This window comes from Lithobates pipiens, unplaced genomic scaffold (assembly GCF_037356315.1).
Source record: "Lithobates pipiens isolate NorthernLeopardFrog02 unplaced genomic scaffold, aLitPip1_a1.2 Scaffold_30, whole genome shotgun sequence".
Classification (NCBI taxonomy): domain Eukaryota; kingdom Metazoa; phylum Chordata; class Amphibia; order Anura; family Ranidae; genus Lithobates; species Lithobates pipiens.
The window spans coordinates 31,290,750-31,306,947 of NW_027507791.1; the positions used below are offsets into that span (position 1 = coordinate 31,290,750).

Below are 16,198 nucleotides of genomic sequence, written 5' to 3' on the forward strand. Positions count from 1 at the left end.
GTAAGGCACCCTATAAAAGTACTAGGTAACCCTATGTAAGAGTAGGGTACATTATAAAAGAGTCTGACACCCTATAAAGGAGTAGGGCACCCAAAAAAGTCTTTATCGGGTGCCAGACCCTTTATCAGGTGCCATACTGCTTTATAGGGTGCCCTAATTCATTATAGAGTGCCAGACTCTTTTAAAGGGTGTCCTACTCCTTTATAGTGTGCCAGACTCTTTTATGGGGCACCCTTTAAAGGAGTAAAACATCCTATAAAGAATTAGAGCACCCTATGAAGGAGTCTGACACCCTATATAGGTGGAGGGCACCCAATAAAAGACTCTGGCACCCTATGAAGGATTAAGACACACTATACAGGTGGCGGGCACCCAATAAAAGATTCTGGCACCCTATGAAGGATTAAGACACCCTATATAGGTGGAGGGCACCCAATAAAAGACTCTGGCACCCTATGAAGGATTAAGACACCCTATATAGGTGGAGGGCACCCAATAAAAGATTCTGGCACCCTATGAAGGATTAAGACACACTATACAGGTGGCGGGCACCCAATAAAAGATTCTGGCACCCTATGAAGGATTAAGACACCCTATATAGGTGGAGGGCACCCAATAAAAGACTCTGGCGCCCTATGAAGGATTAAGACACCCTATATAGGTGGAGGGCACCCAATAAAATTCTCTGGCACCCTATGAAGGATTAAGACACCCTATATAGGTGGAGGGCACCCAATAATAGACTCTGGCACCCTATGAAGGAGTAGGACACCCTATATAGGTGGAGGACACCCAATACCCTATGAAGGATTAAGACACCCTATATAGGTGGAGGGCACCCAATAAAAGACTCTGGCACCCTATGAAGGAGTAGGACACCCTATATAGGTGGAGGGCACCCAATAAAAGACTCTGGCACCCTATGAAGGATTAAGACACCCTATATAGGTGGAAGGCACCCTATGAAGGAGTAGGACACCCTTTTTCCATGGGTTCCCAACTCATGTCTGGTGTTGAAAAGCATATGGATTTTGGGCGCAGCCCCAAATCACATCATTGATTCATTTTTCCCAATGCAAGACCCAATGACTAAGCCCCCTGTTGGCAGGACAAAACATGTTGGGGACTTGATATGGGAGGAGTTGGGCTGAAGCCCCTTTTTACTCTTTCCATGTAGTGCCAAAAAGCACTGTAGTTTCCCACAGGGTTTTTTTCCTGCTTTCATCTCCACTGGGAAGATATTTCTTGTTTCGGTGACACCCCGTACATTAGGGTGTGCCATGGGTGGAAATCCCCCAGTGCATACATCAGCAGCAACAAAAACTATACAGAGGTTCTGACCTCTCCTTGCTCCATCTAAAACAAAAAAAAACTAAAATCTGCATGTCCCCTTGCCTCATACCACTAGGTGATCAGCAAGTTTCCTTTGAATTCCTGCCAGACGGCTATTATACCTTTAGAACAGGGGTGGTCAACTTTCTTGATTTGGGGAAGCTCGTGTGCGGCCCCCCCAACATCACCCAAGGGCTGCACATAAAATGCAGTAATATTCAGTGCCAGATAGCAAACACACACTAGATATAGCCAAAGACTAAGCACATAATACAGGGGATGGTCAGGGCTTAGAAGCTGAGGAGCTCCAAGACTACCAGTGGGGTGGAAAAACTTCTTGGCCATCTTCTGGCATTTGGGGATATACTGGTAGAGGTTAGCAAATTAGTTCAAGTCAGTCTTGGTTGGAGAAGCTTCTTGGCCCTCTTCAGGCCTTTGGCAATATACTGGTAGAAATTAGACAATTGCCTCAAGCCAACCTTGATCGGAAATGCTTCATGGCCCTCTTCGGGCCTTTGGTGATACACTGGTAGAGATAAAACAAATGGTTCAAGCCAGCCTTGGTTAGAGAGGCTACTTGGATGTATTTGTGCAATAGTGATATACTGGTAGAGATGGGCCAAGTCAACATTGATTGGAAAAGCTTCTTGGCCATCCTTGGGCCTTTCACAATATACCAATAGAGGTGAGTAAATTGGTTAAAGCCAGTCTTGGTTGAAGAAGCCTCTTTGGGTCTTTGATGATATACTGGTAGAGATGAGCAAATAGGTTCAAGCCAGCCTTGGTTGGAGAAGCTTCTCCTCCCTCTTTGGGTGAGGGTGATATACTGGTAGAGATGAGCCAATTGGTTAAAGCTAACCTTGGTTGGAGAAGCTTATTGGTCCTCCTTTGGGCAATGGTTATCTACTGGTAATGATAAGCCAACTGGTTCAAGCCAGTCTTAATTGGAGAAACTTCTTGGCCCCCTTTGAGTGATGGTGATATACTGGTAGAGTTGAGGTAATTGCTTCAGTTCAACCTTGATTGGAAAAGCTTCTTGGTCCTGTTCAGGCCTTTGACGATATACTGAAAGAAGTGAGACAATTGGTTCAAGCCAGTCTTGGTAGGAGAAGCCTCTTTGGGTCTTTGATGATATACTGGTAGAGATGAGCAAATAGGTTCAAGCCAGCCTTGGTTGGAGAAGCTTCTCGTCCCTCTTTGGGTGAGGGTGATATACTGGTAGAGATGAGCCAATTGGTTCAAGCTAACCTTGGTTGGAGAAGCTTATTGGTCCTCCTTTGGGCAATGGTTATCTACTGGTAATGATAAGCCAACTGGTTCAAGCCAGTCTTAATTGGAGAAACTTCTTGGCCCCCTTTGAGTGATGGTGATATACTGGTAGAGTTGAGGTAATTTCTTCAATTCAGCCTTGATTGGAAAAGCTTCTTGGCCCTGTTCAGGCCTTTGACGATATACTGAAAGAAGTGAGACAATTGGTTAAAGCCAGTCTTGGTTGGAGAAGCCTCTTTGGGTCTTTGATGATATACTGGTAGAGATGAGCAAATAGGTTCAAGCCAGCCTTGGTTGGAGAAGCTTCTCCTCCCTCTTTGGGTGAGGGTGATATACTGGTAGAGATGAGCCAATTGGTTAAAGCTAACCTTGGTTGGAGAAGCTTATTGGTCCTCCTTTGGGCAATGGTTATCTACTGGTAATGATAAGCCAACTGGTTCAAGCCAGTCTTAATTGGAGAAACTTCTTGGCCCCCTTTGAGTGATGGTGATAAACTGGTAGAGTTGAGGTAATTGCTTCAGTTCAACCTTGATTGGAAAAGCTTCTTGGTCCTGTTCAGGCCTTTGACGATATACTGAAAGAAGTGAGACAATTGGTTCAAGCCAGTCTTGGTAGGAGAAGCCCTCTTTGGGTCTTTGACAATATGCTGGTAGAGAGGAGCCCAAGCCATCCTTGATTCGAATCTTCTTGGCCCTCTTTGGGCCTTTGGTGATATAATGGTAGAGATAAGCCAACTGGTTCAAGCCAACCTTGGTTTTAGAAGCTTTGTGGCCCTCGTTGGGTGATGGTGATATACTGGTAAAGATAAGCCAACTGGTTCAAGCCAACCTTGGTTTTAGAAGCTTTGTGGCCCTCGTTGGGTGATGGTGATATACTGGTAAAGATAAGCCAACTGGTTCAAGCCAACCTTGGTTTTAGAAGCTTTGTGGCCCTCGTTGGGTGATGGTGATATACTGGTAAAGATAAGCCAATTGGTTCAAGCCAACCTTGATTTCTTTCAACGCTAACATATCTGGGCCAAAGACGTTTGCTGTGGATGGCCTATGAGCCCCATGACCTCCTTTCAAACCAGTAAAAGGATCTCGTGGGCATTTCACTGATTGGCAATTACGAGCTCTGAGGACATAACTGGGAAGTTCAAAAAAATGAAAGAGGGTGGAGCTGTCTTAAAACTGCAGCACAGAACTAGAAATGCGCACCTGTGTATGTACCTAGTTCTCGAACTCCCCCGTAGTCAAACTGACTTATGAGTTAAAGGGATTGGTCAGGTTAACTGTCCGGGGAATCCCAAGCTTCTGGTAATGGGTTCATTTAAAAAGGTTAGGACCTGTCACTGTACCCAGGGCTGGTGCAAGGATTTTTGACACCCTGGGCAAAACCTAATTTTGCCACCCCCCCCCCTTTGGCTCCACCCTTGACCACACCCCGTTTGCCCTGCCCATGTATACACCACCTTTTTAATGAAGCGTCCATCAAATTCAGCCTCACCAGCGCCCACCATATGCAGCCTCACCAGCGCCCATCGATGCAGCCTCACCAGCGCCCATCGATGCAGCCTCACCAGCGCCCATCGTTGCAGCCTCACCAGCACCCATCGATGCAGCCTACCAGTGCCCGCCAATGAATGTTTGCTTGCCTCCATTCATTCGGGAGTTGGGACACGGTCCTCCGCCGCGCCTCTGACATTATGTGCGAACGGAGCAGCGGCTGCCTGCAGATGCAGAGACTTAGTTGCTTGCTGCAGAGAGAAGAGAGTAGGAACACCAGTGGCCGGGCGCGCCCCTAGGCGGCTGCCTAGTTTGCCTTGTGGTAGCACCGGCCCTGACTGTACCCATTTCTCCTTGAAGCCCCCCCAAAGCCATATTCAGGGAAATGTGATACTTATTTGGTCCTAATGTATTGATTTTTTTATTTTTATATAATGATGTCGATGAATTTACGTAATCTGATTCCCTTTTCCTTCCAGCACGAGCGGGAACAGATAATGACGACCAACGTGTGGCTGACTCAGGTAAACTTCTCATTGTAAACCATTATGAATTTATTATAACCTTTCCTTTGGCCGTCTCCGCAGATGCCCCGCCATTTAACGGTCGTCTCTACGTCCCAGAAAAGGTGGCCGCAGGACGCGGCGCGGATAAGTCACCTGTGCTGCGGCTCCCTGAGGACAACCCCGTCTCTTGCTTTGTATCGGTTATATAATTGCCCTTCAACGCTGCAAGGAGAACCGTCCTCTGTGCGGCTGGTAATTCTCCCAGCGCTGCGATGAAGGCAGCATCGCTCGATGCATTTTATCTCTCTGGTCTTTTTTTTTTTTTTCCAGTGCCGCAGACAATTCCTTAGTAATCTGATTTAAGAGGATTTGTAATCCCCTTTGTACTTTCGTAATGTTTAAAAAAAGATAGAGGTTTTCATGTTATCACTCATCTTAATAGTGGTGGGTGGGCGGCTAAAGTCTGTGATGTGGAGGATTAGGACTTATTTCCGAGATCTAAAATTTCCCCTAACCAGCTTCTTCTCCTCCAAAGGATAAATGGACGTTTGGCTGCAGAGAGGAGATTCAACTCACAGCATGGTGTCACTAAGGCAGGAAGTGAGGGTACAAAGGCTGGAGTAAAAACTTGGCCAAAAATCTAAACCAGGGGTCTCCAGACCTTCTAAACAGAGGGACAGTCTACTGTCCTTCAGACGTTAGGGGTTCGGTGGGAGGAATAGTGCTCCATCATTGGTATCAGTGGGGGGAATAGTGCTCCATCATTGGTATCAGTGGGAGGAATAGTGCCCCATCATTGGTGTCAGTGGGAGGACTAGTGTCCCCATCATTGGTGTCAGTGGGAGGACTAGTGTCCCCATCATTGGTGTCAGTGGGGGGACTAGTGTCCCCATCATTGGTGTCAGTGGGGGGACTAGTGTCCCCATCATTGGTGTCAGTGGGGGGACTAGTGTCCCCATCATTGGTGTCAGTGGGGGGACTAGTGTCCCCATCATTGGTGTCAGTGGGGGGACTAGTGTCCCCATCATTGGTGTCAGTGGGGGGACTAGTTTCCCATCATTGGTGTCAGTGGGAGGAATTGTGCCCCATCATTGGTGTCAGTGGGAGGACTAGTGTCCCCATCATTGGTGTCAGTGGGAGGACTAGTGTCCCCATCATTGGTGTCAGTGGGGGGACTAGTGTCCCCATCATTGGTGTCAGTGGGAGGACTAGTGTCCCCATCATTGGTGTCAGTGGGAGGACTAGTGTCCCCATCATTGGTGTCAGTGGGAGGACTAGTGTCCCCATCATTGGTGTCAGTGGGAGGACTAGTGTCCCCATCATTGGTGTCAGTGGGAGGACTAGTGTCCCCATCATTGGTGTCAGTGGGAGGAATAGTGCCCCATCATTGGTATCAATGAGGGGAATAATGCCCGATCATTGGTGTCAATGAACGGAATAGTGCCCCATCATTGGTGTCTGTGGGACAAATAGTGCCCTATCATTAGCGTCAGTAGTAATAGTGCCCCATCACTGGTGTCATTAGGAGGAATAGTACCCCAGGGGCCAGATAAAGGCAAGAAAAGGGCCGCATCCTGCCCCTGGGCCGCAGTTTAGAGACCACTGGTCTAAATCATGATGGTGCTCTTGGAACCAAAATCTGTTGGTTGGAAGCCAATTTTGCGCTCACTCTGGTGCCGATGTTCCAGAACTCATTCATTGTTCACACACAGCAGAGGATTCCATTAGATGTTTTGTGATGTGCTCTAGTTGGTGACTCTTGAGATCGCTACCTCAGAAAAGGTGGACACCTCTACGGTCTTTGGTGATGCTCAGTTTATCCTCCTGACACCGACATTGCCCTTCTGAAGGTCTCTTTTCCATCATCGTGTATACCAATTTCCAAGCCCACTCACATGCTCCAAAAAATGACTATTATCTCAGATGGCTGGGTAGGTTTGAAATGTCCAGAACAGCGGTCCATAATATCTGCCCACTTCATACAGACTTGACAAAGTTCCTCAGGACAGTGATATTGAACTGTTTTTTTTTTTTCACTTCAGGAATGGGAGGACTACCGCTTGACGTGGAACCCTGCCGAGTTTGACAACATGAAGAAAGTGCGTTTACCCTCCAAGCACATCTGGTTACCGGATGTCGTCCTCTACAACAAGTAAGTGCGCCCCCCCCCCCATGGAGTCATGTTTTCACCCCCTGTAGAGTCATACCTTAATCCGGCCATAGACATTTCTCTATGGTATGCCAACTGTATGGCCATGAAGGTTTCTCCATGGTATGCCAGCTGTATGACCATAAATGTTTGTCCATGGTATGCCCGTTGTATGACCATGAATGTCTCCCCGTGGTATGCCATCTGTATGAACATGAATATTTGTCCATGGTATGCCAGCTATATGACCATGAATGTTTCTCCATGGTATACCAGCTTGTATGACCATTAATTTTTGTCCATGATATGTCAGCTGTATGATGATGAATGTTTCTCCATCGTTTGCCAGCTGTATGACCATGAATTTCTCCCCATGTTATGCCAGCTGTGTGACCATGAATGTGTGTCCATGGTATGCCAGCTGTATAACCATGAATATTTGCCCATGGTATGCCAGCGTTATGACAATGAATGTTTGTTCATGGTATGCCAGTTGTGTGACCATGAATGTCTCCCCATGGTATGCCAGCTATATGACCATGACTGTTTCTCTATGGTATGCCAGCTGTATGACCATTAATATTTCTCAGTGGTATGCAATCTGTATGAACATGAATGTCTCCCTATGTTATGCCAGCTGTATCACCATGAATGTTTCTCCATTGTATGCCAGCTGTATGAACATAAATGTTTATCCATTGTATGCCAATTGTATGATCATAATTTTTTCTCTATGATATGTCATTGGTATGACCATGAATGTTTCTCTATGGTATGCCAGCTGTATGACCATGGAGGTTTCTCCATGATATGCCATCTGTATGACCATGAATGTCTCCCCATGGTTTGCCAGCTGTATGACCATGAATATTTCCCCATGGTATGCCATTTGTATGACCATGAATGTTTCTCCATGGTATGCCAGTTGTATGACCATGAAGGTTTCTTTATGGTATGCCATCTGTATGACCATGAATGTCTCCCCATGGTATGCCATCTGTATGACCATGAATGTCTCCCCGTGGTATGCCATCTGTATGACCATGAATGTCTCCCCGTGGTATGCCAGCTGTATGACCATGAATGTTTCTCCATGGTATGCCAACTGTATGACCATGAATATCTGTCAATGGTATGCAATCTGTATGAACATGAATGTCTCCCCATGTTATGCCAGCTGTATCAACCTTAATGTGTCTCCATTGTATGCCAGCTGTATGACAATGAATGTTTGTCCATGGTATGCCAGCTTGTATGGACATAAATGTTTATCAATTGTATGCCAGTTGTATGATCATAAAGTTTTCTCTATGATATGCCATTGGTATGACCCATGAATGTTTCTCTATGGTATGCCAGCTGTATGACCATGTAGGTTTCTCCATGGTATGCCATCTGTATGACCATGAATTTCTCCCTATGGTTTGCCAGCTGTATGACCATGAATGTTTCTCCATGGTATGCCAGCTGTATGACCATGAATGTTTCTCCATGGTATGCCAGCTGTATGACCATGAATGTTTCTCCATGGTATGCCAGCTGTATGTCCATGAATATTTCTCCATGGTATGCCAGCTGTATGTCCATGAATATTTCTCCATGGTATGCCAGTTGTATGACCATGAATATTTCTCCATGGTATGCCATCTGTATGACCATGAAGGTTTCTCTGTGGTATGCCATCTGTATGACCATGAATGTCTCCCGTGGTATGCCAGCTGTATGACCATGAATGTTTCTCCATTGTATGCCAGCTGTATGACAATGAATGTTTGTCCATGGTATGCCAGCTTGTATGACCATAAATGTTTATCCATTGTATGCCAGTTGTATGATCATAAATGTTTCTCTATGGTATGCCAATTGTATGGCAGTGAATGTTTCTCCATGGTATGCCAGCTGTATGTCCATCAATATTTCTCCATGGTATGCCAGCTGTATGACAATGAATGTTTGTCTATCGTATGTCAGCTTGTATGACCATAAATGTTTCTCCAAGGTATGCCAACTGTAGGACTATGAATGTTTCTCCATGATATGCCAGCTGTATGTCCATGCTATACCAGTTGTATGACCATGAATGTTTGTCTATGGTATACCAGCAGTATGATGATGCCACTGCCTAACATTGGGATCTTGAAAATGTCTAGAATTAAGCTAAATCAATTTTGAAAGGATTAGGATAGTGGTTGGAATGGTTTTAACGTGAAAGAGCAATTCCGTGAGAAAGCAATTTAGGCTAGTATGATCGAAGTTTTGGTTGGCTGGATTGGCATACTGTTCGTTTGCTCTTTGCATGTAACCAACTCTTGCTCTAACCCAGAATCTCAACTCTGTCCTCAAGTACCCCCAGCAGGCCATGTTTTTTTAAATTTCTCTTGGATAAAATAGCTGTCCAAAATACCAAGCCATTGACCTGTCCAAGATAAAGGAAAACCTGCAAACATGGCCTGTTGGGGGTTACTTGAGGACAGGGTTGGGAACCACTGCTCTGACCTCTTCTTTTTCTCTGCAGTGCCGATGGCATGTATGAGGTGTCCTTCTACTCCAACGCGGTTGTGTCGTATGATGGAAGCATCTTTTGGTTGCCTCCAGCCATCTACAAGAGCGCCTGCAAAATAGAAGTCAAGCACTTCCCTTTCGACCAGCAGAATTGCACCATGAAATTTCGCTCGTGGACTTACGACCGGACTGAGATTGACCTCGTGTTAAAGAGTGATGTGGCTAGTCTAGACGACTTCACACCTAGTGGTGAATGGGATATTATCGCCCTTCCAGGGAGGAGGAATGAGAATCCAGACGACCCTTCCTATGTAGACATTACCTATGACTTTATCATCCGCCGCAAACCTCTGTTCTACACCATCAATCTCATCATCCCGTGTATTCTGATCACATCACTGGCTATCCTCGTCTTCTACCTGCCCTCGGACTGCGGCGAGAAGATGACTTTGTGCATCTCTGTCTTGCTGGCCCTCACTGTCTTCTTGCTGCTGATTTCCAAGATTGTGCCACCCACCTCACTCGACGTGCCGCTCGTCGGCAAGTACTTGATGTTCACCATGGTTCTGGTGACCTTCTCCATCGTGACCAGCGTCTGTGTGTTAAACGTACACCACCGATCCCCCACCACGCATACCATGCCGCCGTGGGTCAAAGTGGTGTTTTTAGACAAACTGCCCACTTTGCTGTTCATGAAGCAGCCCCGGCAGAACTGTGCCCGCCAGAGGCTGCGCAAGCAGAGGCAGAACCAAGAGAGAGCCACGGGGAGCTTCTTCCTCCGAGACAGCGCCAAATCTTGCACCTGCTACGTCAACCAGGCCACCGTGAAGAAATACGGAGGGCAGCTCCCCGATGTACCTGAGGGGGTCAACGGCTTCAGGGATCGGCAGGGGAAAGTGCGACAGTGTCTCTGTGGCCTGGAGGAGGCGGTGGAAGGGGTGCGCTTCATCGCTGATCACATGAAAAGCGAGGACGATGATCAGAGCGTAAGTAGATCATTATGGTGGTACTGTTTTTTTTTTATATATATTTTGGGTGCAATGGAGAGCGGTTTATTCCCCCACGATGGGCCGTTATTGTGTTCCATGACATGAACGTGATAATCTCCCTCAAGCCTTGTCCTCTGCTGTGGCCTGGACTTCTCGTTTCCTTTCTCTAGAGTGCATTATCTGTATAAACCAAAGGAAAAATCCACTAGGTTTTTAGGTCAGAGTTATGGCTTTTGGGTCAGTTACGGTTTTAGGGTCAAAGTTGGGGCTTTAGAATTAAAGCTAGAATTTTAGTGGCAGACTTATGGTCATAGTTAGGGCGTTGGGGCTCTAGAGTCAGAATTAGGGCTTTAGGATTAGAGTTAGGGTTTTAGGATCAGAATTAGGGCTCTACAGTCAGAGTTAGGGCTTTAGGACCAAAGGTAGTTTTAGAGACAGAGTTAAGATTTTAGGGTCATAATATGAGGCTTTAGGGAAAGAGTTCGGGCTCTAGAGTCAGAATTAGGGTTGTAGGGCCAGATTTGGGGTTTTAGGGTCAGAATTATGGCTTTAGGATCAGAGTTAGCATTTTAGGGTTTTACAATCAGAGTATGGGGGCTTTAGGGTTATAGTTAGGGTTTTAGAGTCATAGTATGATGTTTTAGGATCAGAGTTAGGGCTTTAGTAGGGTTTTAGGGCCAGAGTTTGGGGTTCTAGAGTCCGATTACAATCAGAGTATGGGGCTTTAGGATCAGTTAGGGTTTTAGAGTCATAGTATGAGGTTTTAGGATCAGAGAAAGGGGCTTTGTGATCAGAGCTAGGGCTTTAGAGTCAGAATTAGGGTTTTAGGGCCAGAGTTTGGGGTTTTAGAGTCCGAATTAGGGCTTTCAGGAGCAGAGTTATTATTTTAGAGACAGGGTTTAAGGATCAGAGTTACGGCTTTAGGGTCAAAATATGAAGCTTTAGGGTCAGTGTCAGGGTTTTAAAGACAGAATAAGGGTTTTACAATCAGAGTATGGGGCTTTAGGGTCAGAGTTAGGGTTTTAGAGACCGAGTTAAGATTTTAGGGTCATAATATGAGGCTTTAGGGAAAGAGTTCGGGCTCTAGAGTCAGAATTAGGGTTGTAGGGCCAGATTTGGGGTTTTAGGGTCAAAATTATGGCTTTAGGATCAGAGTTAGCATTTTAGGGTTTTACAATCAGAGTATGGGGCTTTAGGGTTATAGTTAGGGTTTTAGAGTCATAGTATGATGTTTTAGGATCAGAGTTGGGGCTTTAGAAGGGTTTTAGGGCCAGAGTTTGGGGTTCTAGAGTCCGATTACAGTCAAAATATGGGGCTTTAGGATCAGTTAGGGTTTTAGAGTCATAGTATGAGGCTTTAGGAGCAGAGAAAGGGGCTTTAGGATCAGCGTTGGGTCTTTAGAGTCAGAATTGAGGTTTTAGGGCCAGAGTTTGGGGTTTTAGAGTCCGAATTAGGGCTTTGGGATTAGAGCTAGGGTTTTAGGATCAGAATTGGGGCTCTAGAGTCAGAATTACGGTTTTAGGGCCAGATTTTTGGTTTTGGAGTCCGAATTAGGGCTTTAGGATCAGATTTAGCATTTTAGGGTTTCAGAATTAGCATTTTAGGGTTCCTTGAGCTGTGGCTAATTTACCTCCTGTTTGATGGTGCCTAGATAGTTCTGAGCTAATGACACTTGGAGGAGCCACCAAGTATGGTATGGCATGACACCAATGATCTTTATAGCTCTCTGAAAGGGGGCCATTCTTACCACCACTGTAAAAAAAGGACATTCTTCTCACTGAACACCAAAGTAAGGGGCATTGTTCCCACTGACCCCCAATGAATGGGTTTTATCAGACCTGAAAATTATTTGAAGGGTTCCCTTGGGGTAAAAAGGTTGAGAAAGGCTGCTCTAGAGTGCATTATCTGTATAAACCAAAGGTAAAATCCACTAGGGGCAGATTACCCCACATCAAGATGATCCTGTAAGTACACTGCCCCTAGTGGATTTGCCACAGGATGTATGGGGTCTTTTGAAGGCTCCACCCAGCAATCAGAGGGTGATCTTGATTAAACACAGATAGCCTGAAAGCAAACAGCTTCTGGTATGCTCTTTTTTTAATTGTGTATGTTAATTCAAATTTTTATTTTTTTCCGACATAGTGGGGAACGATTAGAACCCCTGATATCTGGGAGATTGTAAAGAGATTTACCCTTACTTCCTGTCCTGCCGACAATGTTTTACTAGACCGGAAGTAAGGATAACTCTCCATCAGCATAGAACCACTGTCTGATTATTTTTTTGGAGGCAACAATGTGATTATAAAGCCCAATGGTCAGAGATTTTTTTTGGGGGAAAAGGAGAGGCTTTATAAATATCTTTGTATTCGCAGCAATAGAAACTGCATGCTCAGTTTAGGTCGGGTGACCATCATGTCCTTCCCGAGACATGTGTACCAGCCCCTAAATTAGACATCTGGAGCAAACTGACAGAAAGTTGGGGTTGAAGGATCAGACTTAGGGTTTTTAGGTCGGAGTTATGGCTTTTGGGTCAGTTACGGTTTTAGGGTTAAAGTTGGGGCTTTAGAATTAAAGCTAGAATTTTAGTGGCAGACTTAGGGTCAGGGTTAGGGCTTTGGGGCCTGAGTTGGGGCTCTAGAGTCAGAATTAGGGCTTTAGGATTAGAGTTAGGGTTTTAGGATCAGAATTAGGGCTCTAGAGTCAGAGTTAGGGCTTTAGGACCAGAGGTAGTTTTAGAGACAGAGTTAGGGTTTTACAATCAGAGTATGGGGGCTTTAGGGTCAGAGTTAGGGTTTTAGAGTCATAGTATGAGGTTTTAGGATCAGAGAAAGGGGCTTTGTGATCAGAGCTAGGGCTTTAGAGTCAGAATTAGGGTTTAAGGGCCAGAGTTTGGGGTTTTGGAGTATGAATTAGGGCTTTCAGGAGCAGAGTTATTATTTTAGAGACAGGGTTTAAGGATCAGAGTTACGGCTTTAGGGTCAAAATATGAAGCTTTAGGGTCAGAGTCAGGGTTTTAAAGACAGAGTAAGGGTTTTACAATCAGAGTTAGGGTTTTAGAGACCAAATTAATATTTTAGGGTCATAATATGAGGCTTTAGGCACAGAGTTCAGGCTCTAGAGTCAGAATTAGGGTTGTAGGGCCAGATTTTGGGTTTTAGAGTCAGAATTATGGCTTTAGGATCAGAATTAGCATTTTAGGGTTTTAGAATCAGAGTTAGGGCTTTAGGGTCAAAACATGACCCTTTAGAGTCAAAAGTCAGGGTTTTAGGGCCAGAGTTTTGGGTTTTAGAGTTAGGGCTTTAGGACCAGAGGTAGCGTTTTAGAGACAGAGTTACAGTTTTACTATCAGAGTATGCGGCTTTAGGTTTATAGTTAGGTTTTTAGAGTCATAGTATGATGTTTTAGGATCAGAGTTAGGACTTTAAAAGGGTTTTAGGGCCAGAGTTTGGGGTTCTAGAGTCCGATTACAATCAGAGTATGGGGCTTTAGGATCAATTAGGGTTTGAGAGTCATAGTATGAGGCTTTAGGATCAGAGAAAGGGGCTTTAGGATCAGCGTTAGGTCTTTAGAGTCAGAATTAGGGTTTTATTGCCAGAGTTTGGGGTTTTAGAGTCCGAATTAGGGCTTTGGGATTAGAGCTAGTGTTTTAGGATCAGAATTGGGGCTCTAGAGTCAGAATTACGGTTTTAGGGCCAGATTTTGGTTTTTGGAGTCCGAATTAGGGCTTTAGGATCAGAGTTAGCATTTTAGGGTTTCAGAATCAGTTAGGGCTTTAGGGTCAAAATATGATGCCTTAGAGTCAAAAGTCAGGGATTTAGGGCCAGAGTTTTGGGTTTTAGAAGTAGGGCTTTAGGACCAAAGGTAGAGTTTAAGAGACAGAGTTAGGGTTTTACAATCAGAGTATGGGGCTTTAGGGTTAGAGTTAGGGTTTTAGAGTCATAGTATGAGGCTTTAGGATCAGAGAAAGGGGCTTTAGGATGAGAGTTAGGTCTTTAGAGTCAGAATTGAGGTTTTAGGGCCAGAGTTTGGGGTTTGGAGTCCGAATTAGGGCTTTAGGATCAGAGTTAGCATTTTAGGGTTTCAGAATCAGAGTTAGGGCTTTAGGGTCAAAATATGATGCCTTAGAGTCAAAAGTCAGGGATTTAGGGCCAGAGTTTTGGGTTTTAGAATTAGGGTTTTAGGGCCAGAGTTTGGGGTTTTAGAGTCCGAATTAGGGCTTTAGGAGCAGAGTTATTATTTTAGAGACAGGGTTTAAGGATCAGAGTTATGGCTTTAGGGTCAAAATATGAAGCTTTAGGGTCAGAGTCAGGGTTTTAAAGACAGAATAAGGGTTTTACAATCAGAGTATGGGGCTTTAGGGTCAGAGTTAGGGTTTTAGAGACCGAGTTTAGATTTTAGGGTCATAATATGAGGCTTTAGGGACAGAGTTCAGGCTCTAGAGTCAGAATTAGGGTTGTAGGGCCAGATTTGGGGTTTTAGGGTCAGAATTATGGCTTTAGGATCAGAGTTAGAATTTTAGGGTTTTACAATCAGAGTATGGGGCTTTAGGGTTAGAGTTAGGGTTTTAGAGTCGTAGTATGAGGCTTTAGGATCAGAGAAAGGGGCTTTAGGATGAGAGTTAGGTCTTTAGAGTCAGAATTTAGGTTTTAGGGCCAGAGTTTGGGGTTTTAGAGTCCGAATTAAGGCTTTAGGATTAGAGCTAGGGTTTTAGGATCAGAATTGGGGCTCTGGAGTTAGAATTAGGGTTTTAGGGCCAGATTTTGGGTTTTAGAGTTAGGGCTTTAGGACCAGAGGTAGAGTTTTAGAGACAGAGTTAGGGTTTTACAATCAGAGTATGGGGCTTTAGGGTCAGAGTTAGGGTTTTAGAGTCATAGTATGATGTTTTAGGATCAGAGTTAGGGCTTTAGAAGGGTTTTAAGGCCAGAGTTTGGGATTCTAGAGTCCGATTACAATCAGAGTATGGGGCTTTAGGATTAGTTGGGGTTTTAGAGTCATAGTATGAGGCTTTAGGATCAGAGAAAGGGGCTTTAGGATCAGCGTTAGGTCTTTAGAGTCAGAATTGAGGTTTTAGGGCCAGAGTTTGGGGTTTTAGAGTTTGAATTAAGGCTTTAGGATTAGAGCTAGGGTTTTAGGATCAGAATAGGGGCTCTAGGGTCAGAATTAGGGTTTTAGGGCCAGATTTTGGGTTTTAGAGTCCGAATTAGGGCATTAGGATCAGAGTTAGCAGTTTAGGGTTTTAGAATCAGAGTTAGGGCTGTAGGGTCAAAATATGACGTTGTAGAGTCAAAAGTCGGGTTTTTTAGGGCCAGAGTTTGGTGTTTTAGCAACAAACACTTAGGATTTTAGGTTTAGAGCTACGTCTTTAGGGTCAGAGTTTGTGCTCCGCTCCAAACCATAAAAATGCAGCTTATTGCTGTTTTTGGCTTGGAGGTCGGCTTTCGACGCAGTAATGTAGCTCTAAAAATCGCCATTTGTGACAAATAACGCCGATCAGAACTTCAGAGGAATACAAATACGGACAATTGGTTTAAAACTCCTGACTAATTTAATTACTTACTTTATTTTTTGCACCTTGCAGGTAAGCGAGGACTGGAAGTACGTTGCCATGGTGATCGACCGCCTTTTCCTCTGGATCTTCATATTCGTCTGCGTTTTTGGGACGATCGGCATGTTCCTGCAGCCCCTCTTCCAGAACTACACCACGAACACTTTACTACAACTGAATCACGCTGCCCCCACCGCCAACTGAGGCTGGCTGGCACGCGGGGGAGGGGAGGGGGGGGGGGCATGCAACACACACCATGCTGCAACCTTAACGTTACCAAACTTTAGTAGGACGAAAGAAAGAAAAAGAAAATGGATGTCCTTCCAGCCAAAACTCTATTGAGATAACTTTTTACGGACGGAACCCGGGATTGGGCAAGAGATCCTCCTCCCTCCTTAACCCCCGCGCCCCCCCCCCCC

General features: G+C 45.0%; 1 protein-coding gene across 1 annotated transcript in view; it reads left to right on the forward strand.

Annotated features, from left to right (window-relative positions):
- Positions 1 to 16,198, forward strand: part of CHRNB2 (cholinergic receptor nicotinic beta 2 subunit) — a 53,315-nt gene extending 37,117 nt beyond the window's left edge. Inside the window, exons 3-6 of the mRNA XM_077463938.1 lie at positions 4,568 to 4,612; positions 6,637 to 6,746; positions 9,259 to 10,231; positions 15,813 to 16,198. Of these exons, the coding sequence (XP_077320064.1) occupies positions 4,568 to 4,612; positions 6,637 to 6,746; positions 9,259 to 10,231; positions 15,813 to 15,983 (1,299 nt within the window). The 3' untranslated portion in view covers positions 15,984 to 16,198. The remainder of the gene's footprint in view (positions 1 to 4,567; positions 4,613 to 6,636; positions 6,747 to 9,258; positions 10,232 to 15,812) is intronic.